This window comes from Musa acuminata, chromosome BXJ1-9 (assembly GCF_036884655.1).
Source record: "Musa acuminata AAA Group cultivar baxijiao chromosome BXJ1-9, Cavendish_Baxijiao_AAA, whole genome shotgun sequence".
NCBI lineage: Eukaryota > Viridiplantae > Streptophyta > Magnoliopsida > Zingiberales > Musaceae > Musa > Musa acuminata.
The window spans coordinates 42,822,941-42,850,535 of record NC_088335.1 but is presented as its reverse complement, the minus strand read 5'-3'; the positions used below and the strand labels follow the sequence as shown (position 1 = coordinate 42,850,535).

General features: G+C 36.9%; 3 protein-coding genes and 1 long non-coding RNA gene across 13 annotated transcripts; 2 read left to right on the top strand and 2 right to left on the bottom strand.

The window, feature by feature from the left end:
- Positions 1-7,583: 7,583 nt before the first annotated feature.
- Positions 7,584-13,765, bottom strand: LOC103998672 (cytochrome b5 domain-containing protein RLF). 4 transcript variants are annotated; one of them, XR_010479726.1, is made up of 8 exons: positions 13,425-13,765; positions 13,047-13,143; positions 12,491-12,830; positions 11,092-11,226; positions 9,443-9,493; positions 8,945-9,104; positions 8,502-8,606; positions 7,585-8,402 (listed from the first exon to the last, which is right to left on the bottom strand). XR_010479726.1 is itself a non-coding variant. In XM_009420210.3 (6 exons), the coding sequence occupies exons 1-6, from the start codon at positions 13,748-13,750 to the stop codon at positions 9,031-9,033; spliced, it is 1,023 nt and encodes a 340-aa protein (XP_009418485.2). In that variant the 5' UTR covers positions 13,751-13,765; the 3' UTR covers positions 8,784-9,030. The 4 variants fall into 4 exon arrangements, 1 of the variants encoding a protein (XP_009418485.2); XR_010479727.1 differs by having other exon boundaries at positions 7,590-8,037; XR_010479725.1 differs by having other exon boundaries at positions 7,584-8,606.
- A 4-nt stretch (positions 13,766-13,769) lies between these two features.
- LOC135593611 (uncharacterized) lies at positions 13,770-15,753 on the top strand. The gene is made up of 3 exons (XR_010479730.1): positions 13,770-14,144; positions 14,874-14,947; positions 15,028-15,753. It is a non-coding gene; the product is annotated as an uncharacterized LOC135593611 (long non-coding RNA).
- A 127-nt stretch (positions 15,754-15,880) lies between these two features.
- On the bottom strand, positions 15,881-21,830 carry LOC135593610 (transcription factor bHLH48-like). Of its 3 annotated transcripts, XR_010479728.1 has the most exons (7): positions 21,032-21,830; positions 20,799-20,864; positions 19,908-19,976; positions 19,498-19,572; positions 18,981-19,193; positions 16,931-17,007; positions 15,881-16,031 (listed from the first exon to the last, which is right to left on the bottom strand). XR_010479728.1 is itself a non-coding variant. In XM_065083788.1 (6 exons), the coding sequence occupies exons 1-6, from the start codon at positions 21,425-21,427 to the stop codon at positions 17,005-17,007; spliced, it is 822 nt and encodes a 273-aa protein (XP_064939860.1). In that variant the 5' UTR covers positions 21,428-21,830; the 3' UTR covers positions 16,048-17,004. The 3 variants fall into 3 exon arrangements, 2 of the variants coding, with proteins under 2 accessions (XP_064939860.1, XP_064939859.1); XM_065083788.1 differs by lacking the exon at positions 15,881-16,031 and having other exon boundaries at positions 16,048-17,007; XM_065083787.1 differs by lacking the exons at positions 15,881-16,031; positions 16,931-17,007 and having other exon boundaries at positions 18,771-19,193.
- Positions 21,831-21,977: 147 nt separating this feature from the next.
- Positions 21,978-27,468, top strand: LOC135584748 (SURP and G-patch domain-containing protein 1-like protein). 5 transcript variants are annotated; one of them, XM_065083783.1, is made up of 9 exons: positions 21,978-22,142; positions 22,487-22,946; positions 23,922-24,048; positions 24,508-24,614; positions 24,746-24,889; positions 25,814-25,948; positions 26,207-26,386; positions 26,824-27,002; positions 27,097-27,468. In XM_065083783.1, the coding sequence occupies exons 2-9, from the start codon at positions 22,541-22,543 to the stop codon at positions 27,121-27,123; spliced, it is 1,305 nt and encodes a 434-aa protein (XP_064939855.1). In that variant the 5' UTR covers positions 21,978-22,142; positions 22,487-22,540; the 3' UTR covers positions 27,124-27,468. The 5 variants fall into 5 exon arrangements, with proteins under 5 accessions (XP_064939855.1, XP_064939856.1, XP_064939857.1 ...); XM_065083784.1 differs by having other exon boundaries at positions 21,986-22,142; positions 22,501-22,946; XM_065083785.1 differs by having other exon boundaries at positions 21,986-22,946; positions 27,097-27,150; positions 27,252-27,468.
- The last annotated feature ends 127 nt before the right edge of the window (positions 27,469-27,595 follow it).

Below are 27,595 nucleotides of genomic sequence, written 5' to 3'. Positions count from 1 at the left end.
GGATGTAGGTCAAGATTGACCGAACCACTCTAAATCTCGGTTTGCATTTACTTTGAGCATCTTATTTTTACTGCAAACCTCCTCAAAAGCTTACTGCCTTCTGCGCATATACGATCGTGTTTCAAGCTCTGCATTTTTTGAATCGGCGTTTAGACGTAAATCGTTTTTATCGTACGAACATCATATTTCAGTTTGCGTTTATGTTCTGATTTCTATCATAACTGCAAACTGCCTTTATATCTTTGCTTTAACTGCATCTTGCTTGGTTACAAGTTAAAGTGATTTACGAATCATATTTTCTACCGAAATCGCTCTTATCATACGAACGCGATTTTAATCGTCGAAAGTTTTCTGCTGCACTAATTCACCCCCCCCCTCTTAGTGCTCTTGATCCTAATAATTGGTATCAGAGCCCGGTATTTCTCATTTCGGATTTACACCCGAGAGAAATGGCTCTTCATGGGTTTCAAGAGGGCTTATCGGTTGTTCGTCCACCGTTGTTTAACGGATTGGATTACACTTATTGGAAAACTCGAATGAGAGTTTTCTTGATTTCTATGAATTTGGATTTATGGAATATCGTTGAAAACGATTTTCAACTTCCCTCTAAACCGATGAACGAATGGTCGGATTTGGAGAAGAAGTATTTTTCTTTAAACGCAAAGGCTATGAATGCCTTATTTTGCGCTTTGGACAAAAATGAGTTCAATCGGATTTCTACGTGCGAAACGGCTTTTGACATTTGGTGAACACTTGAAATCACGCACGAGGGAACTAGTAGAGTCAAAGACTCGAAAGTTAACATTTTATTGCATGATTTTTGAGCTTTTTCGAATGCAACCAAGCGAGACTATAGGCGACATGTATACCCGTTTCACGGATGTCGTCAATAGTTTAAGAGCTCTTGGAAAATGTTTTTCAGATTTTGTACTCGTAAACAAGATTTTGCGTTCTCTTTCTAAGAAGTGGGATTCAAAAGTAACTGCAATACAAGAAGCTAAAAACCTAAACAACTTACCACTTGAAGAACTAATTGGTTCATTGATGACATATGAAATGGTGCACAATGCATATGATGAACATGATGAACAAAATCACCTTCCAAAGAACAGGAAAGATTTGGAACTCCGGACAAATGAATACCACTTGAGCGATGACTCAAGTGATGAGGACAATGATGAACTTGAACTTCGAACACTAAATCTTAATAAGTTTATTAAATAAAAATCTAAAATAAATAATAAACTTGAACGAAGGAAGAGGCCAAAGAAGAAGAACACAAAGTGGGATGAATCGAGCTCCTCCGAAGACGAGTAGAAAATCAAGAAAGACGAGGTGGCAAACTACGCCTTAACCGCTTTCAATGATGAGGTAATCGAAATCCCCCTAATTTATTTTGAAATTACTTGATGCTCTCATGATGTATTTTCTTTTTTAGTTTAGAATTAATTTTCCTAAAAATTACATGTTTTAAAAAAAAAATTATGATCATGCTAAGTAATTTTGAAAATGATAATATTGCATATTTTATGATAAACAAATAAAATGATTTTGATTGAAAATATGAAATCATGGTTAAGAAGTAATAATGTGTATTACGTTGATTTCCATTGTTATTTCTCGATTTTGATTAAAAAAAAATCATGTTTGATTTGAAGAAATGCATAATGATGTAATATTAAATATTTTGATTAACAATTTTATGCATGAGATTTTAAGCTATACATGATGATAAGCATGTGTTATTTTCATGAGTGTATTTGAAAAACTATGGCAAAAATGTGCTCGAATGCATAAACTTGTTAAGATTATTTTTCGGACTTTCTTGATTCAATGTTCAAATCACTTAATTGCCATGATGATTTTATACTATTACATGCCTTAATAACATGTTGGAAATTATGTGTTTTGGATACAAAAATTTTTATGATCATGAGCATGTTTTATCTTCATGATTGAACTTGAAAATCTATAGCAAAACCTTGTCCGAATGCATGAAAGTGTTAAATTTTATTTTCAGATTTTCTTGATCATAATAGTTCATTTTTGAGAATCTATTGATCTTGATGGTTTTATGATGAAATTCATTTTTCGATCCTAAACGTTGGTGCATGTTTAACATAAATGAAAAAGCATGCTAACATGAAATCAATCACTTAAAATGAAATACTTAAAAAAGGGAAAAATATATTATCAATGAAATCATGAATCTACTTATGTTACGAATTTTGTGAATCATAAAAATGATTTTTGGTGATTTGAATTTGAATGAGTTTTATCCAAAATCATGATCTTGGTTCCGTGATATTTACAAATTAAGATTTATTATGAATCAAGATTTTTTCATTAATCGTTCTCTTAAGATTTTCTTTTTATTAATTATGGAATAGGTTTTTCAAAAAGAAATCATGTCTTTTGGTAGTCACATGTTCTAATATTTCATGATATGATTTGTATGCAATTCTTTGTATTCATGAAATGTTTATCTCATCACCTAATAATTCTTCTTGATATTCCTTATGTGATGATAAGAATACATGAAATATTCATTAATTTGTTTTGATGTATACAAATAAGAAGTTTCGATCATGTATGGTAGAATGTAATTTGACAAATTTGGTACCATCATGTTGCAAAATAAATGATGATTAGGAATCATGCATTAATGATGATTGTATATTTTATGATTTAGCATGATGCAATGATGAAATATTCATGAATTTGAAATGATGCATGCAATACTTATGACAATGATGTACATAATGTATTACATATGATATATATCATGAATGCTTTAAATGATGAATGTTTGGTATCATGATCAACATGTTGATAAATGCTTAAAAATTTTAATGTTTGAGTATCATGTATGATATACCCATTAATGATGATTGATTTATTTTTCGGTATCGTGCATGAAAAATAAGGTTTTTGAAATTGTGTATGTTTTAATTTGAATATATAATGATGCACAAATAAAATTGATACTTACCTTTGTTATAATCTAAAAATTGAAAAAAGGGTCTTCCCTTCTTTTTGACAATGACAAAGGGGGAGCAAGAATTTCTAGCGTGAACACCATGAAAAGAGGCAAACAAGCTAGCTTACACAATTCAAGATGAAAGCAAAAATTACACTCCTCTAAAGAGAAGATGCAAATGTAACACTTTGCCAAATTGTTTGCTTGCCTCATGTAAAACATTATCTCTTGCTAGTTTGGCATTTTGCTAGCTTGCACTTTGCAAAGAAAGCAAAAATGACACTTCTCATAAGAGAAGAAAGAGCTTGTTATCTTGAACATCACAAGCTTGCCAAACAAAAATTGCAAAAGTGCTATCTTGCCTATCTCAAGAAGCAAAACTTGTAACTTGCACATTGCAATAGGAAGCAAGAATCATAAGCTTACACAAGAAAGCTATCTTGCATTTGCTTTCAGAATTTTTGCTAGCTTGTATGTAGTAAAACTTGCATATCGTAAAAATTGCTAGCTTGTAGTATAAACATACTAAACTTACACCTTGCAATGGAAGCAAAATTGCGAGCTCAAACATTGCAAAGGAAGCAAAAATTTGCTAGCTTGCAACTTACATATTTCAAGAAGCAAGAGTTGCCTTCTTGAACATCTCTAAATTGCTAGCTTGCAAGTTCTAAGATGTTGTAACATTGCTAGCTTGCATGTTCTAAAAGTGCTATCTTGTATGCTGTAAAACTTGCATATTTAAAACTTGATAGCTTGAATGTTCTAAGCATGATGTAACATTTGCTAAATTTTTTAGCTTCAAAACTGCATGATGATAAAACTTGATATTATGTTTTTCATACAATAAGTTAAACTAATATTCCAAACACAAGAATAGTTGGACTTCTCCTTTTTGTTGATGACAAAGGGAGAGAAGTATGATGTTATGCATAAGTTCATGATGACGTGTTGCAAGTATTCATGATGAATATTGCAATGACTTGAATTTAGTTTGAATTCAAGATTCTATCAATATGGCATATTGATAGGGAGAGTTTGTTTAAACTCCGGGAGTTTAGTTTAACTCCGTCATCAAGTGGTTGTCATCATCAAAAAGGGGGAGATTGTTGAATCTCGTATTTTAATGATGAAACTACTTGATATATGTTTATGATTTAATCTGCGTTTTGAGTGACGTAGGATGCTTCGATCAGGATGAGATAATTAAAGCAGGAAAATCATGTTGTACCGGAGGAACATGTCAGAAGATTGGACGTCGGGCCGGTGGATCGGTCGACGTATCGACAGAAGGCTTCGGGTCATGGACTTGGGCATCGGGCCAAGAAGAGCGGGTATTGTGCCAAGGATATCGGAGTTGCGGAGTCAACTGGCCGATTGGGAAATAGGTTGCAGGAGAGGACGATGCACCGAAGAATCGGACGAAGCGTCGAGGGACCAATGACATGCCGGACAACTTGGTTAATTGCTTAGGATTAATTGTCTCAATCGAAGTTTTGTTTTAAGTGTGCAGGATTAACTACGATGAAAGTAAGATATGCAGTAGGAGTTGCGCCGAAATCAAGACAATGATCACGTTGGGAGTTCGAGAGTTCGACGGAAGTTCGGACAGTCGTCGGAGGTTCTGCGGGAACAAATCCGAGAAGTCCATGAGCTTGCCAAAGAAGCTCGTCGAAACTTGCCAAGTGGATCGTCGCAAGTCCAGGAGTTTGCCGGAAGTCCGCAGGAGCATCACCGAGGGTTCATCGGATGATCGACGGAAGTTCGCTGGAAGCTCGCCGGAAGAAGCGATTGACGCACCGGATCAAGTTGCAGTAAATGTCTTAGGAAATATCATAGTTAGCACAATAATTAAGTTGAAAATGGGAGGTGATCCCATTAACTTAATCTTGGGGCAATTGGGCCCTTGAAAAACCAGAAACCACCGAAATTTTGATTTTACTTTGTGATTTTTAGAGCTCAAAAGTGTTATATGAGTTGAAAGTTCTTCATCATCTTTTCTTCCAAGTTCTAATCTGATAAGAGAGGAAAGAAAATTCTATAAGGGTTGTCTCCTAAGCCTGTCAAAAGGAGTGAAACTGTAAAAGGGTGGTTGGCCTTTGCCTATTGAAGGAAGGCCTCTAGTGGACGTCGGTGACCTCGTCGGAGGAGGAAGCCAAAAGTGGATGTAGGTCAAGATTGACCGAACCACTCTAAATCTCGGTTTGCATTTACTTTGAGCATCTTATTTTTACTGCAAACATCCTCAAAAGCTTACTGCCTTCTGCGCATATACGATCGTTTTTCAAGCTCTGCATTTTTCGAATCGGCGTTTAGACGTAAATCGTTTTTATCGTACGAACATCATATTTCAGTTTGCGTTTACGTTATGATTTCTATCATAACTGCAAACTGCCTTTATATCCTTACTTTAACTACATCTTACTTGGTTACAAGTTAAAGTGATTTACGAATCGGATTTTCTACCGAAATCGCTCTTATCGTACGAACGCGATTTTAATCGTCGAAAATTTTCTGCTGCACTAATTCACCCCCCCCCCCCCCTCTCTTAGTGCTCTTGATCCTAAAAGTGTCAAACTCAATTGAATTAATTTTATCTAAAATATAAAATAAAGTATTTATAGCTTTAACATTTAAAGAAAATATTCTTTTTTTTCTAAATTATTTTATTTATCTATCAATTTAGAAGATTTTTAAAAATCAAACTCGATAACATTCCATAAATCAAAATCCATAGAAAATAAAAAAAAATCCTTATTTTTATTTTTTAATAGGTATAATTCGTCTCATTAAATATAAAAGGATGTGTGATAGAGTATCCCTCTTTATTGCTTAAAAACATAATTTATTCTCTCTTAGGTATTAATCTAAATGAGAGAATCTTACTCTGATACTAATTGTGAAGATTTTAATGATACTAAGAGAGCGAGTGAATTAGTGTAATAGTAATTTAAATCAATTTTAAAATTTAATCGATAAATTAACACATTTAAAAAATTCAATTGACCTGGTTAAAGTTCAAGTAAAGAAAATAAAACTAAGTCACAAGTAAAGGAAAGTAAAAAAGAGATAAACTAATTTATAATAGTTCGATATTTTCGATTTATATCCATTCTTGATTCCTCTTCTCTCAAGACCACTAGCTTTTATTATTAATTTTCTTTTCAACAGGTGAAGATCAACTATTCTTGTTATTTTTTTCTTTTTCAGACTATAAAGATAACATTCACACTCTCTTTTTACATAAGATCTCTCACCTTTTACAACTTAGAATTATAATTAAACTAAAAAGGAGGAGAAGACTCAAACTATGCTCAAAATGAGAGTTTCTAATATTTTATTATCTCACAAATGGATGCTCTATATTTAGATACCCAAAAGCCTTCAAGAATAAAATCAAAAATTTAAATCTCCAAAATTTTAAGGTACAGGTGATGCTATCGTCGGCACTCGATAGTACTACCACCATAACTATATTACAAATCTGGACTTTGGCAGTACTATCATTAGCCTAGGCCAGTATTACTATTGGCATAGGCGACACCATCGCCAAAAAGACTGACAAAGTATAAATAGTGATTGTCGACTAACTTAGACGATACTAACGCTTGGGCCTAGCGGTACCATACCAAGCCTAGTTTAAGTCATAGTTTTGATCTTTCAACTAGCTTAATTAGGTCTAATTTCAAGTATAATGACTTTCTTGATAAGTTGACATTGTTTTAACCCAATAATAACTCCTAGGCCTAGCAGAACCATGGTTTAAGTCATAGTTTTGACCTTTTAACTAGCTCAATTAGGTCTAATTACAAGCCTATTATTTTAACCCAATACTAACTCAGATTGATCCATAATGACCTTGATTAAGACTTTAACAAATCAACCATATATTCGATACATTTACGAAGCTTTTGATAAGTTGTACACTATTCCGACATATTATCCAATCTTTCGATATTTTGTTCGAACTATCGGCACATCACCCTTTACTTTAGTATATCGCTTATTCCATCGATATGTCGATTTTGTTACAGCATTCCATCTTACAATATAACATCCAATCACTCAAGCATGATACCCGAACCTTTAACACTAAAAGACTACAAAGAAAATAATAAAATATCTAAAAATGATGAAAGATTATATACTCATATATAGAAATTAGATTCGCTTAAAATGATGATATTTTCATATGCTAATTCTGTAAATTTTCTCGACAATAGGAAGTTCATTTTATTGTAAGACTTACTATGATCAAACTCAATTGTTAAGTTAATAAAGATAGTTGGTGACATATCGTACTTTTTTTTTCAAGAATAGTATGTATTTTAGTAGTTTTTTTTTTTCACGAATAGTATGTTTTCTATTAGTTCTGTCAAAGCACTTAGATGGTAGAATGAGTTTAAGTTATAATAACTCTTGTCAAATCATTTATTATTGATATTGCTCATGTCAATGATTCTATAGCAGTAAGTAAAGTTTACTTGGGAGTTAAGTGAAGTGGGAAGAGGTTGCGACAAGAGGAGCATTTCTTGATCGTTCCTCCTATTCAACAGGAACATGAGAAAAAGATTAACTTTTTTCTTTCCAAACTAAACATAGATCTATTTAAATCAAATAGAAGAACAAGAGTTCTCCCCTCTATCAGATACAGTACAAATGCATATAAAACTAGAGAAAACTACTGCATACAATTAGTGAATCGAATAGTAGTAAGAACGAGAGTTGGGACTGTTGTTGCAATGGTCTCTGGCTCAAAACAAGGAACGGCAGGAGTCACCGGCTCTACTTCACCATAGCATTGACGCCGTTGAACATGATCGAAGCCTGGACTTCACCGTACCATAATCCGCCGGGCTGCAGAAGATTTCCGGCGATAACGCACATCAAGCAGCATTGGATTGTCATGAGGTGCGTTCTCTTTTGGGTATGCAAAAGTGCAACCTTTGAGCCATACCTGACAGTGTACACTGGACTTTCAGGGGCCTTAGAACTTGTCCTAAAGTCGTCCGTGAATGCCTGAGGAAATAGTAGACATGCAAACCTCCGTCTCTATATATCTACATAATAGATATGCTTATGGTTATGTAAAGACGTGCATGTAGAATGAGGTGAAACGAGATGCAACTGCCTCTGTTATGTCTGATGAACTCTCTCTCTCTTGTTCTTCTCACTCTATATGCATGCATGTGGCCGGCTGATTCATTGCCTCATCATTTGGAAAAATGTGGAAGCAAGTCCACTAGATGCATGCATGATTGCTTGCTGTCATCAGTTTATCCTTCATGCTTATTAAAGCACCGACAGAAAACAAAACAGAGATTATACTTTGGAATCATCTGTTGCAGCAGTGTGAGAGAGGTTACAATAAGCAGCAAAATGGCGTGAGAGGTTACCTGCATTTGTTGCAGCAGTGTGAGAGAGGCTACAATAGAGAGGTTACACAGAGATTATGCTTTGGAATCATCTGTTGCAGCAGTGTGAGAGAGGTTACAATAAGCAGCAAAACAGTGTGAGATGGTACCTGCATTGCGGCGCATAGGGCTTGATGGATGCTCAGCTGCTGGAATCTTTCCCTGCACCTTTAGATGTCATTTAAAAGAATGTTACTGGATGATGCTTTTTGCACCTGTGATCATATGCATTCCTTTAGTGCAATGAGAATATGAGAAACTACTATGACTTAATGTCATGGTAAAATATAAATATATCTTGACATGAAAATTCCAGAACAATCAATTACTAGGATCATATCATTGAAGCGACACCATCACAAGGCTTCTTATGCAATGCAAGATGCACTCGATTCGGTTCATCTCCAGTGTACACTATGAAGATTTGGATAAACAACATCCGAGTACAAAGATTGTCATTCTAATACAAAAGAGAACTGTGCTTGTAGCAAGCAAGAAATACGGACATACAAGGCAAATGAATGACACTACGTATTCAACTTGCTTTGCTAACCTCCAACCGGTCGGATCCTGGAACAGATCACAACCCCGGGGTGCAAATATAATAATACTTGTTTAGAAAAATTCTGGAGTTCATCATCAATTATATTCCAATATTCCCACAAGGCACCTCTCCAATAAAAATTCAGCATTCACCCATGCATGATATTTGTCTAGGAGGAAGTTAAAGATAACTTGAGAGCGAGAGATAAAAATACTTTTATTCACGAAGAGCATACTGATTAAATAAACAAAAATGGAAAAGAGAGAGTTTGTTTTAATAGTAAAACGAACTGATCTAATGTGCCAGATCTCATCAGCAATAGGAGGCATCATCTAGGGCATTCATGCACTGTTCCATTCTTCTGCTAAAACAGAATTGTTAGTTTGAGACTCCTGCCATTAAACAACAGCATGTTTTCTTTACACTGGATGATGTTTTATTTTTATTCATATACCCAGTAAAATTGTCACATTCATAAGAAAGCAACTATAATAGATAAAAGGATACTGAATAAAGAGGTCGAGTCTCTACCAGCTGCCTTCATAAGCATATCCTCACCTGGAAAACAAAGATATCCATGATTAACTTGATAAGAGAAGTCAAGTCTCCGTATCCAGACATAATAACCATTTTCAGGACACAAGTTATATTTATCATAGAAAGCAAGCGACACAAAACGTGATACAATTCTGCAGTGAACTTAGACGATTTTCTGCATCCAAATGTTAAATATTATGGAACCATGCAGCCTTCATTCAGTTGCACTGTGTTTTAATAAATAAACTTAGAAATCTTCTGTTGTATAATCATTTAAATAAGAGATTATGCATTCACTTTAAATCTTTAATAAAAATACAATTATTAGCGTAAGAATATACAAGAGTTACTTTATCTTAAAGAAAAATAGTTATAAATTTCTTTAGGTATGTGCATGTTTCTTAAAATTAATTTCTAATAAATTGTAGGATCTTATGATCTTAAGATCTGATTCTATGATCCGATCATGTAAGACTGTCAATGTGCTACTATCAAAACAAACTTAAACAAGGAAGTCCACAGGTGCACATTCCTCATCAATGTCCATATTGTGGGAGTTTTTTCAGCTTCATCTGTAGAAACTAGAAACTGTCTACCAAGCAGAAGCTAAGCTCATGTCAGCAAGATAACTACTTCTCCAATAAAAAGAATTGTTCAACTATTCTGATGACCAGAAAAAAAAATTGTGGGTCCTTTTTCTATTCTTTACAATAAGCTGGATAATTTGTTAATTGGGCAGGTAAATATGACTGGAATTCATATCTATATCATAATGGAATGACTGTAACATCGAGAAAAGATACCCCTACAGAATGCGATAGTATCATATCTATCCCACCGAATATGCAAATATCTTATTTATCTTTACGAACATTAGATAGTAGAAACCTGCACTTTATGCTCTAATATAAGACTACATTGGGATTAACAAGGATATCACCATACTTTGGACCATCTTATGGCCATCAGCTAAGATGTTACCCTCCAAGGCAACTGATGACTTTCTTTTTTATTGTCAAGTTGTCTTGAAAGTCATAACATGTGCCTCATCATGAATATAGGTATCTAGCACATCCTGGCACCGTGTTACTCCGAAACACCATGAAAATAAATCTTGATAATTGAAATTCAGATTTGGCTATTAAATCCTGAGGGTATTAGTTATCATATGAGATTTTTAGAAACAGTTCAGTGGAAGGAGAAACTTCTAAGTAACTTTTCCAATGCTGCCAATTCATCATTTGGACGTTCATGCACTCAATAAATGCATTATTACACTTATATTCCCCTTCCTAACAACCAAAACTTTTGGTCTCTGTTTTGCAATGAACAAAATTTTATGTGCACGAAGCTGCTTTTTGGAAAGAAACATATTAGGTATAAGTCATAAAGGTATAGCTCAGTATATCTTCACCACAAGTCATAGGCTTTCCTCCAAAAGAAGCAACACAAGCTGCTATTTTTAGAAAGAAATATAATGTTATAATTCATAAAGAATATCTCAGTGATTCTGACACTACAAACTTTCCTTCTAAAAGAATATTTCCCAATGAAAATTATATGAGTTCACTAGAACTTGTAAACAATTGTCTGTTTCGGAATCAAGTAAAGATGCATACCTCCGGGATGAAATTTCATGTAGGGGGAGATATTGTAAACATGGCCTTTTAGAACAGTCCAAATTGAACCACCAGTTTTATGTTGCTTAACTTCATCCATCGAGATAAGCCTTTGGTTTGATTGCCCCTTTAGTCCTAGAAAGAATAATCCGAATAATAAAGATATCAACAGCAAAGATTGGTATAGTGCCTGAGAGAACTTAAAAGATGATAAATACATTTAATTGTATAAAAGTGGAATGACAGAGAAAAGAAGCATTTTATATGATTGAAAATATGTACTTAAAAGCAATTTGTTTATGACAATACATGAAAAATTTGAACCACAGAATCATCTAGTTTGTTAACGATAAAAACAAAAAGTAGTTATCTTGCCAGTACAATAATGAAACATCATACTAGTAACTATAATATATTTGAATAGGGTGCCCACATATGTCTCTAGCCATTTGAAACAAGGACACAAATATTCAGAGAAATTTATTTTGGATCATTAAAAATTCAATATACAATGAAACTCACCATTGTGCACTACTGGACGAAAGCAGCTCATCCGATGGATGGATAAAGCCGATGATAGATATGAAATCAGTTGAGTAATGGCTGAGAGAATAGTGCCATGGGTCAATCCCATACAACAGAAGGAAGCAAAAGGTTGTGGACCTTTACATCTAAATCCTAATAATCCATATTTACAGTAGTCTTGCTTAAGCATAAATCGACAGAAACAAAGTGGAGAAACAGTAAAGTTAGAAAAACACCTTAAAGAGTCTCATAATTCAGAGAAAGAGATTCCTACATGCAGGATTTATCAAAGAGCATGAAGGGCTGAAGGTGATTAAAAAAATGAGAGGTCAACAACATAACTAAGTTGAGTATCACTTATTATCTCCTCCATTTACTGCCATTGCATCTTAGCATCCACACCAATGCTTGTTTAGAGACTCCTAATTTAGAAAACTAACTCTGGGTTTAAACATCTTATTCAATGACAGTCTGCTCATAAATAAATGAAAGGGGGAATAAAGGAAGAATTAAATACAACATGTGAAAGAAGAATTTTACATCATGGACCATGGTTCATCATCCGCCATTTCTCATGTCAATTACTGTTAACATTGTGTCAATGAGAACAGTCATGTGGAAGGTGCAGCAACAGCTACAACAGTAGTTGGTTCAAAATCTTTTCCATAACTAATATTTTTCTAGAAGTACTTAAAATTTGACCATTATATCATTATAATTGTTTAAAATTTCTCAAACTTAAATATTTATCTTATTGCTGCAGTGCTAAACCACTATTTTTTTCTAGAGTAAAGATAAGCTCCTAGCATGAACTGAAATTCATCAACCAAACCAATTTACACGAATCAATAAACCATCCAGGGGAAATAAACACCTGCAAGGTCAGGATGCGTGCGAGTAAGCTTTAACCAGTCCATTTGGCTGTACCCCTTTTCAAAAGGAACCTTTGTTCTCCCTACAGGCTTCTTCACCTTTGCCTTCTGTTTCTGTGCCAAATCGTCCGCTTCTCCATCTGACTTTTGTGTCTTTCTTTTACTATCATCAACTTTTGTTGGAACCACTTCACTTGAAATATTAGATTTAGATACATCAGATTGCCCTTTCAAACCTGCAGTTCCTTGAGACTTATCATTTGTGTCTTCGAGAATGATTTTCCGGACATCAGGAATTGCTTTGGGAGACTCTAAATTCCCATCTTCCGCTTGTAAACCAACCTAGATATAAGACATTCTTAAAATCCGTAGAACTTTCTTAAGAAACTGTTGCACTACAGTATCAACAACAAAACCTACAAATCTTCAACATTTTAGGCTCGGCAAACAAGTTTTAGGATTCAATATGACAATTAAATGGGGGAAAATTGATACATTTATTGGATGAGTTTTCACCAGTGTGAAAGCCACATTTCACCCAAAAGTTAGTTGGCTCACCTTGCAAAAGGTGAAGTCTGAGGAATCAACCATCTCCAAGTTCGTCCGTGCACTCATTTTTGAACTTCTCAAACTCAATAGGTTTTGCCCGGATCGCCTGTGAAAGAAATCCCAAACAAAGGTTAACAAACAACAAGAAAGATTGAGGATCCACACGTATTTCCCTATAAAAATTGAAATTGCTTTCCATCTTATTGTCTTCGAAATAGATTAAAAGGGTTCCTGATTGAAAAGGAACAAATTACTGGTTCATGCGAAAAGACCCAACAAGCATCGACGCTACAAAATTTCCCGAGTATACAGACCCAATAAAATAGGAAAAAAATCGAATCGTGAGGAAGAAATCGAAGCGAACGAGATCTAATTAAAGAAGAATACCTTCGAGATCTTAACAACTTTGAGATGGATTCTTGTCTGGGAGAAGGCGAGACGGAGAAAGGAGGGAAGGGTCCGAACCGGAGGACAAGAAGCAGAAACGATACGGAGAGGCGACAATGTGACGATATTTTGGTCTCGAATATGGAAGGGAAAGCCGTGCGGATCTCTACAACTTTTATCAGCTGAAATACCTCGTGTAGCCACCAGTACCGTTCACCTCCAGGATTCTGACACGTATCAGTCTCAACGTCTTGACCTCGCAAACAAAACGCGTGTTTACCCTTGCAGCGACTCTTCCACAGGTGGGTCCCATCACCCCGTTGCATGCACCATAGAAAAGGCTGGTAGGTTAACTAAATATGTGTAGGGACCGCAAAATGCATTGCACTTTAAACAGCAAACCATGCTGCCACGTTGCCTCGTTCGACCCAAACAGACACCCTTCTATCACGTAACGTTGATCCAATCGACAAGCGGGTATGCAAGATTGTACGATTCTTTCCACCGAACGATGCAATAAAGGGCGGAAAAGATCAAACGAAAAAGAGGAGGGAATTTATTGAAGCAAATAAGGAAGGAGAAGGCGGCATCACTCCTGCGTCTGGGGATTTCCTCGCCTGCGCTAGTGACGGATTTGCTCGTCTCCGATCCCACCTTAGCCTCGGTTCTACAACTCGCGTTTCGCGGTGATCTTCTTCACCTCGACCTGCTGCCCTACTGGTAATTGTAGGAATTGTTATTCCGTATCTTCTGGATGCCGATCGAAACGCCTTCCTCTGTCGATCTCTAATCTCGTAGACCGTTTGCCTTTTTTCCCCCCTGCCGCGCAAGTTTTGCCTAGGTTTCTCCAGCAATCCTCTGATCCGATCCTGAAATCCATGGTCACAGGACCATTTCTGGTTCATGACGAAAAGAAATGATGAATTTTCTGGCAACAAGACACGAATTTGATAAACTCTTGTATAATCGTATCATTGTTTGATGAGAAGCATGCTTGGATGGGCATCGTGGAAGGTTAGCTAGCAGGCTGGAGACAAGTGCTAATGGATATAAATTGAACGCTATGTTGTGGATACTATACAGAAGTATCTTGTCATTATGCCTCAAAGTCGGCTCAGACTGTAGCATCAGGAACTGTCAGCTGTCAACATTATCATGACAGAGAAAAGTTTGTATAAGCAGATGGCTTACAAATTGAGGACTATAACGAAGGAGAGACTAATGAGCTATGCTAGTTTATTTGCAATTTGCACAGTAGTTTTCTTATACATACTTTCATGCTTCTAGTTTTCTCTTTATATCTTCCATTTTGAGCTACTCTGCATCCTATCTTAAATCACACATTGAGTATATGCTTCTCTTGTGCTCTGATAACCAGGATTTCTCTTTTTCCATGCATCATTAAGCATAGAAAATCTCACATCATTGCACCTGTTGCTACTATTATAGGTATTTGTCCAAGGAAACCTGGTTGGAACACCAAACTTGATCGCTCAGGTGATTCTGATGATTTGAAAGTACAGGTGTGTACTAAACACAATGCTTGTTGCCTCTATTCAAGAAGAAAAAGACCAGGGTTTCTCACACACAGCATCTTCTGCAGCCAGTTAGTTTTCGAGTTCCAATCAGCATCAGAACTTGAACAGAGAAGGCTTCCTGACGCCAAGAATGACATCGGGATGAATGGAAGAAACACAAGTGTCTCCTTGTACATCAAAATAAAAGAGATCTTCGCTGAAGAGCAATGTTGTCAAGAAGAAACCTCAAGCAACCGAGCAGTTCCCTGAAGGGAAAGCAAGACAAGGTCGATGTTGTTGAAGTGGATGACTTGTGGATAAGCTTGAAAGTTTAACGATGGTGACAGATGTACTTGGTGAGGAGCAGAGAAACTGTGAAATGACTAGGGGAAGGAGTTGCAATCAACAAAGGTTATTGGAACAGGGTGAAATCTCTTGATTGAGCAAGCTAAAAGAAGAGGTTTGCTTGAGGATTTCAACAGGATGAAAACAAGTTATGAAGAATTAGATCTGATCCAGATAACATCTTAGGAAGTGAGCATCTATTGGGCATTTGCTTCAGGTAACGTTGGAAGTATTGATCAAGACTAAAGGAGATGAGGGTTTCAGTTTACTTCAGGAATACACAAGAGTTAACAATTGTTTGACATGCATAGATTCTGAAGAAGATATCTCAACATTGGTTCCAAGTTCAACACAGATGAGCTGACTGCTGGGGGTGTTTCTCTTGGAATCCTGAGGTCGATCAAAGATCTCAATCTAGTTAAGAGTTTGAACCATGTTCCGCACATCACTTGTTCATCCTGTTTCCTTCCCACGAAGAAGCTCAATAAATACATTACAATGTATGGATTTCAACGATTATGATGATGAAACAAAAGACATTAACAGCAAAACCATTCAACACAAGCATCATATTTCTTTTCTAGGTCCAACAGATGAGGGATTTGATGAGGAAGAACTGTGTATCAGAAATGCAAGAAATTATATGATGCAGTTCCAAATCATATGAACAACATCAATTATGGTGTGTCTTGAATGTGCATCAGAAATGCAAGGCATTGTTATAGGCACGCCCCTCCAATGACACCTGAAAAATTCTGGAAAATTAGGCTCGATCTGGATCTGGTCTTTTATAGGCATTTGGATTTGTATAATATCCAATGTCAGTAATGCATCTGTATTTATATCAAGTTCTCAACTGTTACTATGGCTTCCAAGCTCAATCAACAAATGTTGCTAGATAGGTTCAACTAAACTTAACAATATGTAATTAGAGAACTCCTAGTTCTGAGCAAATCATACTTTTTAAAGATCTCTGGAATTGAAATAATATTTGAGCTCAATTAACTGGCATGGAAACTTTTAGGAACCAGTGGAATAGTGGAGATTGTGATCTTAAGAATGTTTAAATGATCAACTTTAATCCTGGCTTGACAGCTCCTTAAAATAAGAATCACAGTATGCTTCTGATCCAACTAAGATACTAAAGAATACAATTCCATCGCTTCGTAGACTATTTGTTTCGGGCAGTACACAAATCAACATCTTAACTTGAAACCTGTATCAAACTGACATTTAAAATCCAACTACTTTTATTCTTTAGATGGTTAGAGACTGGAGGCATCGATTGAAACCAAAAAACTCTTTCTAGTTATCATGCTAATCTGAAATTTGTTATGCATGTTTATAGCCCCTTGCCAAGGCAACGAGTGCAAAAGTATTAAGGCGAGGGGGGTTTCAAAGGACAAGGATTCAGATTTAGAAGCACTTGAAACATATTAATAAAGCCTAATCCAGGCTAATACACTCTTTATGGTTCAAAACGAACATCTCTAATATCATACTTTATAAAATCATAGGTGGATTGCTTGATTCCTTTCTTGTCCAAAAGAGTGCGCCGATATGAGAAAAAAAGAAAAATGGAAGAAAAATTCTAGACATTTATAACATGGAGAACTGAGTAATTTATTGCTGTCATTAACATACCACCATGCTGCTATTAAATCATGCTGTCACCATGGCATCTTCAGGTTCTGTCTTCAGATGGCTGAAGTGCTGAATTACTATTTCAAAGGCAACAAAAGTGTGGTCATAGTAAAAGAACAAAAGCCAGTGTGAAATATGATCTAAACTTAAGAGATCAATAGGATTGCCATTTGATTAGCAAATAGAGAGTACATGGCATGATGAAATCAACAGATGCAGAATGTGTAGAATAAGAATACAAATCTGTATAAGCGAACATAGAAATGGAATTTCATACTACATTATACCATGATGCAAGAGGAGATAATGGTTGGTACTTGTACTGGCTCTTACTGGTTGTTTGTTCTTCAATCAAAGATGTATCCGTAAGGAATGTGAACTAATTTTACCATTATCTTTTTGCTTTCTTAGATACGTTCCTTCAACATTAACACACTATTTTTCACTTGAAAAGAGTTGAGCCTTGGTACAAGGATAAGTTGCTCATTGCTCGTACATGACCTGGATGATAAGGGTTCAAATCACAGAAACAAATAAGGACACTGCTGCATATACTGACTCTCCCCTAACCTTATTAGTGAGTCTCATGCAATTCGTTTGTTCTTCTTCACTGCTTTTAGTTAAAACTCACAATCTAGTAGAGATGTTCTGCTTTAGGGATCCAACTAATTATAATGCTTACAAAGAAGTAGTAGTTCCAATGAAATGTAAATGATCTGCTTGGTGTTCATCTTGCACGAGAATATTCCTTCATCTGTACTTACAAGAACTTACAACATCTTTACTAATATGTAATTGTATTATTATCTGTTAAAACTCATAGTTTGCAATACCGTACCATACCGCTCAGTATCGGCGGTACATACCAGTCCAATAGAGGACCGGTATGGGTGGTATATCGGTACACCTTAGTATATTGTGTGTCGATATGCTCGGTACAACTCGGTACGTACCGTATCGACAGATGATCGGTACATTGGTATGGTATAAAAGTCACAAATACATGAATTTTTCAGTCTCACATAATCAGGTATCTTTCCAAACATATCTCACATGCTACTAGTTCTTATATAACTAAGCAAAGGGTAATGTTTAATGTAATGATTTATTCAAAAGGTTCATGGAGTAAAAAATCTAAAGTGAGTTTGCCTTGAGTTGGTCAAGAATGGTGCTAACAGGGTCCATACACCATCAATTAGCATTGAGGCATGTTAATTCACCTCATCACAACTTACAGAGCTGTCAAACAATCACATCAATGCACCAGTTTTAACGAATCACCACATCCAAGATGTAAAAAAAAACTCATCTAACAAAATTAATGTCATTTAGAATGGTCCAAAGATGTGGGCCTAGAGTGTGACAGAATTATATCAAGAGTCTAAATCAGGTAGCTAAGGACCTGACTACGACAGTGAAGGCTGTCTTGTTCAAGTTCAAGTTAACATCAAGCTTAATGCACACCAGCTGTCCTGATGGCTAATGATAAACAGGCAAGAAGTAAAGCAGCTACCCAAGTGGAAGAAGATACAATTCTGAAGAAAGAATTAGCAAATCTTGACATGAAACTGGATGTCACAAAAAGTTATGCAAGTTATAGTTGATAAAGAACTTAAATTCATCTTACCTGTACTTATGAGATATGGATGGGGAGAACAAGCCTCTTTGAAGACCTAGGCCACTTGGAAATAAAGGATAGTTCTACTAGTGAATGACAGAATGGAGATGCTCAGAAATAGGAACATAGAGACCAAGGTAGTTCTACTAGTGAGGGTGTGAACATACACAGAAAGGGGACCATGGAGACCATATTAATTAAGTGGGATCCTCCGCAGGACAATTGCAACAGGAAGGCCTCATTACTTTGGCAACCATTTATAGATGTTTGCTCAACAATGCCACCGAAATTTGGGACCACAGCAGTCAGAATACATTAAGACACATCTTTATTAAATAAATGTCAACGTCGTACCAACCCCTTATCTAGTGTACTGTAATCTTTCAATTTGGTTTGTGACATAAAAAGCTGAAACAGGAGGGCAGCAGTTACCAGAAGCAAATTGATGGCACTGGAAGAGTAAGGTCCCATGATCGGTGTAGTGGGTGTCTCCCCTTCAGAGGCTCTTGATGTTTGTTGGGGGTGCACTAAATTGATGTGCCAGATATGCTGTTGTGGCTGCCTCCTTCCTCCATATGATGACCATTCTATCGGTTCCATTCCGACCCTCCTACTCCTCTCATTATTGACTGTTAGCCACCCACACTGCCATTAGTAGTAACCATGTTTTACATCATACTTAAATTCAGAGTAAAATATGGGGTGCTACAAGATTAATGTGATGGATACTTAGTCATAAATTACAGTTGCAATGATTACATTTGAAAACCATTGTTTCACATGATTCGCCAAATGAAAGCCTTGTCGGCAGTATTATAATAAATTTATTTATTGAAATGCTGTGCTATGTCAAGACTCAAAGCAAACATACTATATGACCGTTACTCAGATTTTGGCACCTCCAAAACATTAGTACTGTAAGGAGAGAAAAGAGGAAAAGATGCATTACATCCACTGATGAGGAGCTATCAGGGCCACTGAAGCTGATCCTTGAGTTCGCTGCTGCTAGTCTCATTGACAATAACTGAAAAACCATAGTGAAAAGGAACTTTAGACAGTAATTTAAATACTACAGCACAGGAATTTTTGTTAAATTTGAAGTCTTAATGTATGACCTAGATTTTGTTCCAATAGCTTTCTTCTGTTAGTTGGACAGTCATAAATGGGGGTGTGAGATTCATCTGTCATGATATAACACTTTAGACCCCACAGTTACTTTATGCATGTCCAACTAGAGGAGAGTATTATTGGGACAAGATGACAAGACTTTTAAGAAATGAAATATTCATATAAGCACAATCAAGACACAGAAGAGAGAAAGTAGTAGTTGTAGAATGGATAATGAATCAAGTAACATACCTCAATCAGACATTGGAGAGATTTTATGTGACTGATGATTTCATCCAACAATAAAGTTGTACCTGATATCTGTGTCACAGTAAGAGATTGGATTCAATATCATGTAGCCATATTTCATCTCTTTGTATAGGAGCCACATTCTAAGTTTGTGGTTTTCAAGCCCATTTTCATGCCTTTGAGTACCATGCTCACTTAGACTTAATAGGAGCTCTGGAATCCATAACTTTGTCTCTCAATGACCATGATCATCAGCCAGAAGACTGATCAAAGATTCAAGTCAATAACCTTTCAACTCAAAACATTCATGAATGCAGCTGAACACTGAGGCAGAGAAGAATTAGTCTGAGTTTTATGGTCCCCAGATCCTTTAGAAATTCTAACTACTAGTGAGTATCCGTGTAAGCTTTTGGCAACCGATCTAAGTAGTACTACTCACAAACTACAAATCTTGCATGGGGGATGAACTAGTCTTTCGAGCTTCAAGTTCTATAAATTAAACCTAATGCACAGATGAGGTTAATAAATCTCTATTAATGCCCATCAGGAAGTGATGAAATGCATACTCCTAGATGAGTTGGTGGCATATAGCTGCCATTCAGCTCTGTCATCAGATTGAGAAATCATTCCAAGTTCTCCAAATCATTGAGATAATGGTTACACCCCTACCTCCATTGCAAAGTGTCACATACAATATAATAGAAAGCTCCAAGATTTACCAGCTAATACTGGATATGATTTAAGATCTGAGATACGAAATAGTCATCAAGTTCTGCCATTTCACCTAAGTACTAAAATGCTTTTTCAAACACAATTAGATGTGTGAGTATTTAGACTGAGAAGTATAGACTAGTGGTAATAATAATTACATGATTAAGAAATAAGAAAACATACCTTGCTGCATCCAGGGACCAGTTCTCGGAGAACTTTCATCCTAGCATTTATTTTCTCCCTCCTTGCCTAAAATTGAAATCAATTAGATAATTATTGCCTGGTATTTCATCAGAATAAGAGGAAAAAAAGTTCAAGGACGACTGACTAAGAACAAAAGAAAGTTACAGATAGACTACTAGTTAATCGAAACGTATTATCTAGCATTAGTGAGTAAACAAGAGGTGTTTATATACTCTCTCCGCTAAGCTGTGGCTATCAGTGGCTTGGCCTCGGCGAGCGCGGACGTGAACGCAAGGGAGCTTCTTACCGCACGCAGTCCCCTCTTCTGAGCGCCTTTTGCTCTTTTTTGCTGGAGATTCCCCCCTGCGCTTTTCGCCTTCCTTCCTCTTCGCCGACCGCTGCGCGATCAGCCGGAGACCGGCCGAGTCCAGCAGCTCCGCCTTAGGCCTCGGCGGGAGGCAGAGACGCCGCATCTCGCCACTGGAAGCGACGGCGTTGGGATCCGGCAGCCGGTGAAGGAGATTCACGGCCTGGTCGGACGGAAGACCGAGGAGGGCACTGAAGGAGCCGTCGGAGGCCAGCAGCACGCCCGAGCTCGGACGCACGGGGCTCCCCTTCGCGGATCCCATCGCGATCGCCCCACGGAACCGGAGGATGAGATTCACGTCGAGACGAGGCTCGATCCTCTCCAATCCCGAATTTTTCCCAACACGTTTGGCTTGTTCGATTCGACCGAGCCCTAGTCCGTGCGCAACTATCGGCACACAGGAACCCTAACGCGGCTTCTTCTTCTGTCGCCCCGGACCTCCAATTCCGCGGCGACGGATGTTGGCAGTCCGAAGGCGGGAGGTGGACGCGTTAAAAGCACTTCACATATAAAACGGCAGGGAACGTTATGCGTAAATAACAACATGACCGTCACGTTTCTCCGTTGTTATATATCGCCTTATCGGATGGATATATATCCATAAATATAATCATTACATTCATATCAACTTCAATATAAATCACATATTAACGACATTGTAAAGCTAGAGATTAGCTTAATTACCGGGCTGGGTTGGGCTGGTACTCGTATAGTCCGAGCCGAAATCGCCATGGATTGTAGTGATCGAACCGGACGCAAACATAGCGACCTCATCGAATCTTACACGTATATCAACTGCCCCAATTCGCTCCCGTCTCCACCCCCGATCTTTTTCTCTGTTGGTTTCGTTCCCCCGCCGATAGCAGTCCAGCGTCCTCCTCCTCCTCCCTCTGTCTGTGTCTCTAGGGATTTTTCGATCAGTTTGCCTGACTGTATTCTCCTCTGTGCTTGGTAGTCGAAGGCGTTGCAGATTTGAGGTACGCGAAAGAGAGATCTTCGCGCAATTGTTTGCTCGATTTCTATCGATTTTTTTTTTTTTCCCATCTCGGAGTTTTAGATCATTAGGGATAGCGATGATTACGTCTTGCCCCAAAGTTTTCCCATCAATTGGCTTGCGGATTAGGGTCTCCGTTGGAGCCCCCTTATCTGGATCGGTTCTTGTGCAAAAGACGCCAGCTTTAGACTATGCGTCTAAAGGACGGACGAAACCCTAGCCCAAGCTTTATTTTATCCTTTCTTTCCCCTGTGGTTTCGTGATTGATGAAGATTAGATGATGCTTGTTGTGTAAGCACTCTTCTAATTGGAGCTTAAAGGATGCAGCTTTTGGGTTCAAGGTTTCTTGATTTGTATTGAGTGCTTCAAGAGAAACCGGCAATGGAAAAAGGAGATGGTTCAGGTCTGTTTGTGAATGATGGATCGTTCATGGAGAGGTTCAAGCAACTCCAGCAAGAAAAGGCGGCAGCGGCAGCATCTAATCAATCTAAATCTGGCAGTTTGGCCGGCCCTTCCATTGATCTGATGCCTTCTGTTATAGTTAGCAAAAGGCCACTCGATGTTAAGGTGAATGATACAAAGAAGGGCAGCACAATGGCCTCTGGTGGGAAGCTTGCCTTCAGTTTGAAGCAGAAGGCAAAGGTTGCCACGATGCCGGTTAAGTTTGTGGCTGATGAAGAGGAAGAAACTGAAGAAGCAGAAGCTGTATCTGGAGATGAACCGGTTAAGCGCCAGAAGTTGAGTCAGGGAGATAGCATTCATACCTCCTCGGAACAGCAGGATGTTGGTAATGTGTTGTTTTCTGCATCATATTCCTTGCTAAAAAAATGTTATACAGAGAGTAAAAGACAACTGCCTCCAGTTTCTACCTAACTGTGTTATTCTTGTCATTTTCCTTTTCATTTGTGCATAACTTATTTGTGAAATAATCAGCTTAATGTGAATTGCATGAAACTTCACTAATTATTGCTGTTAAAAACTATCAAGAATGAGAATGAAATGTTCTTAACGTTAAATCAAACATTTGCATTGTCTACTTCTGTTATTTTTTGTGATTGACTTGTTGTTCACATGTTGAAAAGTGTGATTCTACAGCTGTACCTACAATAAACAGTATTTTTCAATTTCATTTATACCTGAATAAGCTTCTGCCACTTGCATGAAGTTAGTTATATGGTTTCACTTTCTTTTATTTAGTTATTCTTAACATTTGATATGCGGCTTGTCTGTTTTTAATTAACAACTGAAATATTTTTCATTTTAGTTAAATAGGTTTTTCATTTGATATGTGTTACTGTATAGTTACCTTGATTGTGTGAAGGCCTGAGAAACAAAAACGAATATGGATTTTGCAGTCATTGTGATTATAGTTAGGAACAAATTGTGGTTATTGTGATTATAATTAAGACCTAGAGGGGTGTCAAGCAACTATTAGTTGTTTAAATTGGATGTTTTTTCCTGTTCTTATTTGTTATCTGAACTTATTTATGGACATTCATCATACTATTCATAGTGTATTTTTATGGGAATAAGAGAATAGTGATATTTTGTCACTAGTTGCCTCTGTTGTTTTTTTCCTATGAAGTAGCTTCATGTACCTTCTTCTTTTACTAAATGTACCCTTTGCCTTTCAATTGTCTATCGACACTGGTGCAAGGGCTGTTGATTGAAAAAATCGAAATGTGGCACTCCTGCTGCAACAGTAATTTGCATTCACTTGTACATTCTCTTGATATTAATCTGTTCTTTAAGTAACATGCAGCTCCATCCCCTCCAAGTGATCCAGCAGTCAAGAAAGTCGCAGATAAGTTAGCAAGTTTTGTGGCAAAGAATGGAAGACAGTTTGAGCATGTCATACGCCAAAGGAATCCTGGAGATACACCTTTCAAGTATGAGTTCCCAAATTTTTTCAGTTTTAAGATCATTGATTTACATCTGCCTTTACAACTCTGGATCTTCTTCTTCTATAAGTCTAATTTAATACCATTTGTTATATCACTTGGTGTCAGGCTTGGTCATTCATTTGATGCTTCTTTTACATGCATGCGCTGGGTAATTTTGTCTGTCTTTAAGGATTAGCTCAAATATTGAAATAATTTTGGATTCCCAGAGAAGAGAGAACAGGGAACACAGATACTGTTGCAGATACTTTGAGAAGCTGACACTGGATAAATTATATTGTGCCTGTTATTTGTATTATTGTGTTCCTGTTGAGCTTAAGGTCATTATTAGTTTGCTTCAATCATACTATTTCTGTGATTGAAGCAAAGTGAAGTTTGTTATTTATTTATAAGTATTTATTTATTTTATGAGGATGGTATGCAAATAGGTAACATGGATTTCTGCAGGTTTTTGTTTGATTCAAGTTGTTCAGACTATAAATACTACGAGTATCGGCTCTTTGAAGAGGAAAAATATCTTGCACGATCTAATGAGTCTACGACATCCAATTCTGGTCAATAACCTCAGTGTGCCTGTTTCTCCAACTTTTATGAATTCGGAGTGGTTTAGGGTTTAGGTGTCTGACATCTACCTTTTATGAATCTTTTATGTAAAAACACTGATTTTAACTTTTCCTTATGGCAGCCAGAGGAAGCACTTCAACTTCTAGAGCATTGAGTGGACCTCAAAGGGGCACTATCCAACGGAATTCTAATTACCAAACTCCTGCTTCGGCTTTGTATGGATCTTATGAGGCATCTGGCTCTTCTGGAAGATCCTCTAGTTATGGTATTCTCAGCTTGTATTTTCCGATCTAGTAAATTTTGATGCTGTTGTTTCAAGGGTGGCAGTCAGTGGGATACATATAGTTCTATCATGAAAGTAGGTCAAGGTTCCAAAACCAAATCTATCTATAGGAAATAGAGCCTGAGCAGGGTGTCTAGGTTTGGATGGTCATGATTGGGTTTGTCATGTTCCATAGGAAAATCATTTTTGATGGGAAGCCACATATCCTGTCAACAGGTCAAAGATTGTCTGGTTAGGCTTGAACATGGATCTCATGGGTTGATGAAAATGGGTCAGCCCTGCGGGTTGAGTTCAACCAATCCAATCAGGCAGGAGTTTTCTTTTGCTTGACCTGACTTTCTAAATTTGTCATATTGATTTGATAGAATTACCCAGCGATTAAATTCAGCATGGTTATTTTTTTTCATCATTGCTTTTGCATTATCACAATCTTCTATCCTTTCACTTACATGCGAAGAGATATGCCTCCAATGATCTTAGGACTGCAATGTCCTTTCTCATTGTTTTATGATTTTTCATATCACTTTTAGAGCACTTTCTAATTGTGCATACCTTGCAATTCTTTTGTAGGAAATTCTCACATTTTTATTTTGTGGACATTTAACTATTATTTCCTTAGACCATGTTTAAATAATTCAATGAACTCTGTTGGACTGGGACTTTACAATGTAAGGGCTCTTAATTCATTTCTTTGTTTTTTGGGCACAAGATTGTTCCACGAAAATTATTGTAATAAATGTATTGTTCATACTTCAAGACCTCTGCTTTTTCTTCTTTATGGCTTTTGCGAACAGAGAATCATATTCATTATTCATTATTTACGACCACCATTTCTCTTGTGTTCCATTTATAAATTTATCGTTTGAACTTTGTTTTATTGGTTTTTTATAAATGTTTTTGTAACAGGTGAATCCAGTGAGCCTCCAGCTGCAGATCCTATTGCAATGATGGAGTTCTACATGAAGAAGGCTGCACAGGAAGAGAGAATGAAGCAACCAAAGCAGTCAAAGGATGAAATGCCACCACCTGCTTCTCTTCAAGGTGCTATTTTGAACTCTGCTATTGCTTATATGATTAATTATCCCTGAGAATGTTGAAGTGGAATCTTAACTAAGCATAAAGTGTACAATTATTGTTAATAGTAGCTGCTGCTCCTCATGCTTGTGATTTAACATTCTATGGAATCTAACATAATTGTGCATGAAATATTCTCATCCCTATCTAACTTGTAATTTAGAAAAAAGGACCTTGAGCTCTAAGACAATCCTAATATTTTTCTTTTTTATCTTGTGTTTATAGCTCCCATCAAAAAGGGTCATCACATGGGTGATTTCATTCCACCAGACGAGTTGGAGAAGTTTCTGTCATCTTGTAATGATGTAGCTGCACAGAAAGCAGCTAGAGAGGCTGCAGAGAAAGCTAAAATCCAGGCTGACAACATTGGGCACAAACTTCTGTCCAAAATGGGTTGGAGAGAAGGTATGGTTGAATATATAATTGTTTCTATTTTTCACTTCTGCTGGACATTATATTGGCTATCCGCTGCCAGTTTGTCACATTTTCCATGTAGACATCCCTGCCGTGAAGGTTGCTTCAACCAATGCATTTTAGCTAATGTTCCTTCAACTGATGTATTTCTTCTCTCAATGACCCTTGATGTTAGATTTGTGTTATTGTTGTCGAGAAATCAGTAGCTCACGAACAAATTGTTATGATCTGCAACAAGTTGTAATCTATTGTTTAATTTGTCAACCACATGGTAGGCTGTTGAAGAGCTTCAACGTTAGTCACATCATTTTGTTTTTGCTATACGATGCATATCGTCCTGGGTTGGACTATTTTTGAGTCGAATAGAGCTATCATGTCTACCAAAGCCAACAAAGATTTCTTTTTTTTTTTACTATTTATACTTGCAGGTGAGGGACTTGGCAGTGACAAACGTGGACGAGCAGATCCAGTGATGGCAGGAGAAGTGAAGAAGGACAATCTAGGTGTTGGTGCACAAAAATCTGGTGAGGTGAACCCTGATGATGATATTTATGAGCAGTATAAGAAAAGGATGATGCTTGGTTATCGGTATAGACCAAACCCCCTGGTAAAAACCCTTCTCCTTTTCCTCACTTATAAGTGATGGTTTCTGTTGTATATATTTGATCCAAATGACCTGACATTTTGATGTCCTATTGCAGAACAACCCAAGGAAAGCATATTATTGAGGGGAAGGACCTGTGGCCACTGTAGCTGTAAGGCCTCCTTTTTTACCTACTCAACTTTGCCTCATGTTTTTAGTCGTGGTTTGGTATATTGATGTCTCGGAGACTGATTGAGAAAATATGCTGCCCAGAGATTGTCTTCAGCATGGTACCTAAACAAGCATTTCAGGTCTGGTGACTCCATGGTTATCAGTTAATATTGAAGACAGCAACAAGTTAGGGAAATCATTTCAACATTGTTTTTAGAACATTGGGTGTTATCAGAGTGCTGTAATATCGTAACTGATGGTATTCAAGAAACTGAACAATGATCATTGTTAAATCATTGGATTATATGTGCTTCTTATACGGAGTTGTGATTATTGTGTTTCTCGGAGTACTATAAATCGATCATGCGATGGGGGTAATGAAAAATCAATAAATGGTTGCAGTGTAATTCCAAACTTGATATATTTACCCGAGATAAAGATCACAT

Excerpts from the sequence above, each read along its gene's own strand:
- LOC135584748 (XM_065083783.1), top strand. The coding sequence starts at position 22,541 with ATGGAAAAAGGAGATGGTTCAGGTCTGTTTGTGAATGATGGATCGTTC. Across the intron at positions 22,947-23,921 it reads CTCGGAACAGCAGGATGTTG|CTCCATCCCCTCCAAGTGAT; the intron begins GTAATGTGTTGT and ends AGTAACATGCAG. Across the intron at positions 24,049-24,507 it reads CCTGGAGATACACCTTTCAA|GTTTTTGTTTGATTCAAGTT; the intron begins GTATGAGTTCCC and ends GGATTTCTGCAG.
- LOC103998672 (XM_009420210.3), bottom strand. The coding sequence starts at position 13,750 with ATGCAACGGGGTGATGGGACCCACCTGTGGAAGAGTCGCTGCAAGGGT. Across the intron at positions 11,227-12,490 it reads CACGCATCCTGACCTTGCAG|GACTAAAGGGGCAATCAAAC; the intron begins GTGTTTATTTCC and ends TATTCTTTCTAG. Across the intron at positions 9,494-11,091 it reads CATGAAATTTCATCCCGGAG|GTGAGGATATGCTTATGAAG; the intron begins GTATGCATCTTT and ends TTTGTTTTCCAG.
- LOC135593610 (XM_065083787.1), bottom strand. The coding sequence starts at position 21,427 with ATGGGATCCGCGAAGGGGAGCCCCGTGCGTCCGAGCTCGGGCGTGCTG. Across the intron at positions 20,865-21,031 it reads GCCACAGCTTAGCGGAGAGA|GCAAGGAGGGAGAAAATAAA; the intron begins GTATATAAACAC and ends TTTCAATTTTAG. Across the intron at positions 19,573-19,907 it reads CTCTCCAATGTCTGATTGAG|TTATTGTCAATGAGACTAGC; the intron begins GTATGTTACTTG and ends ATGGTTTTTCAG.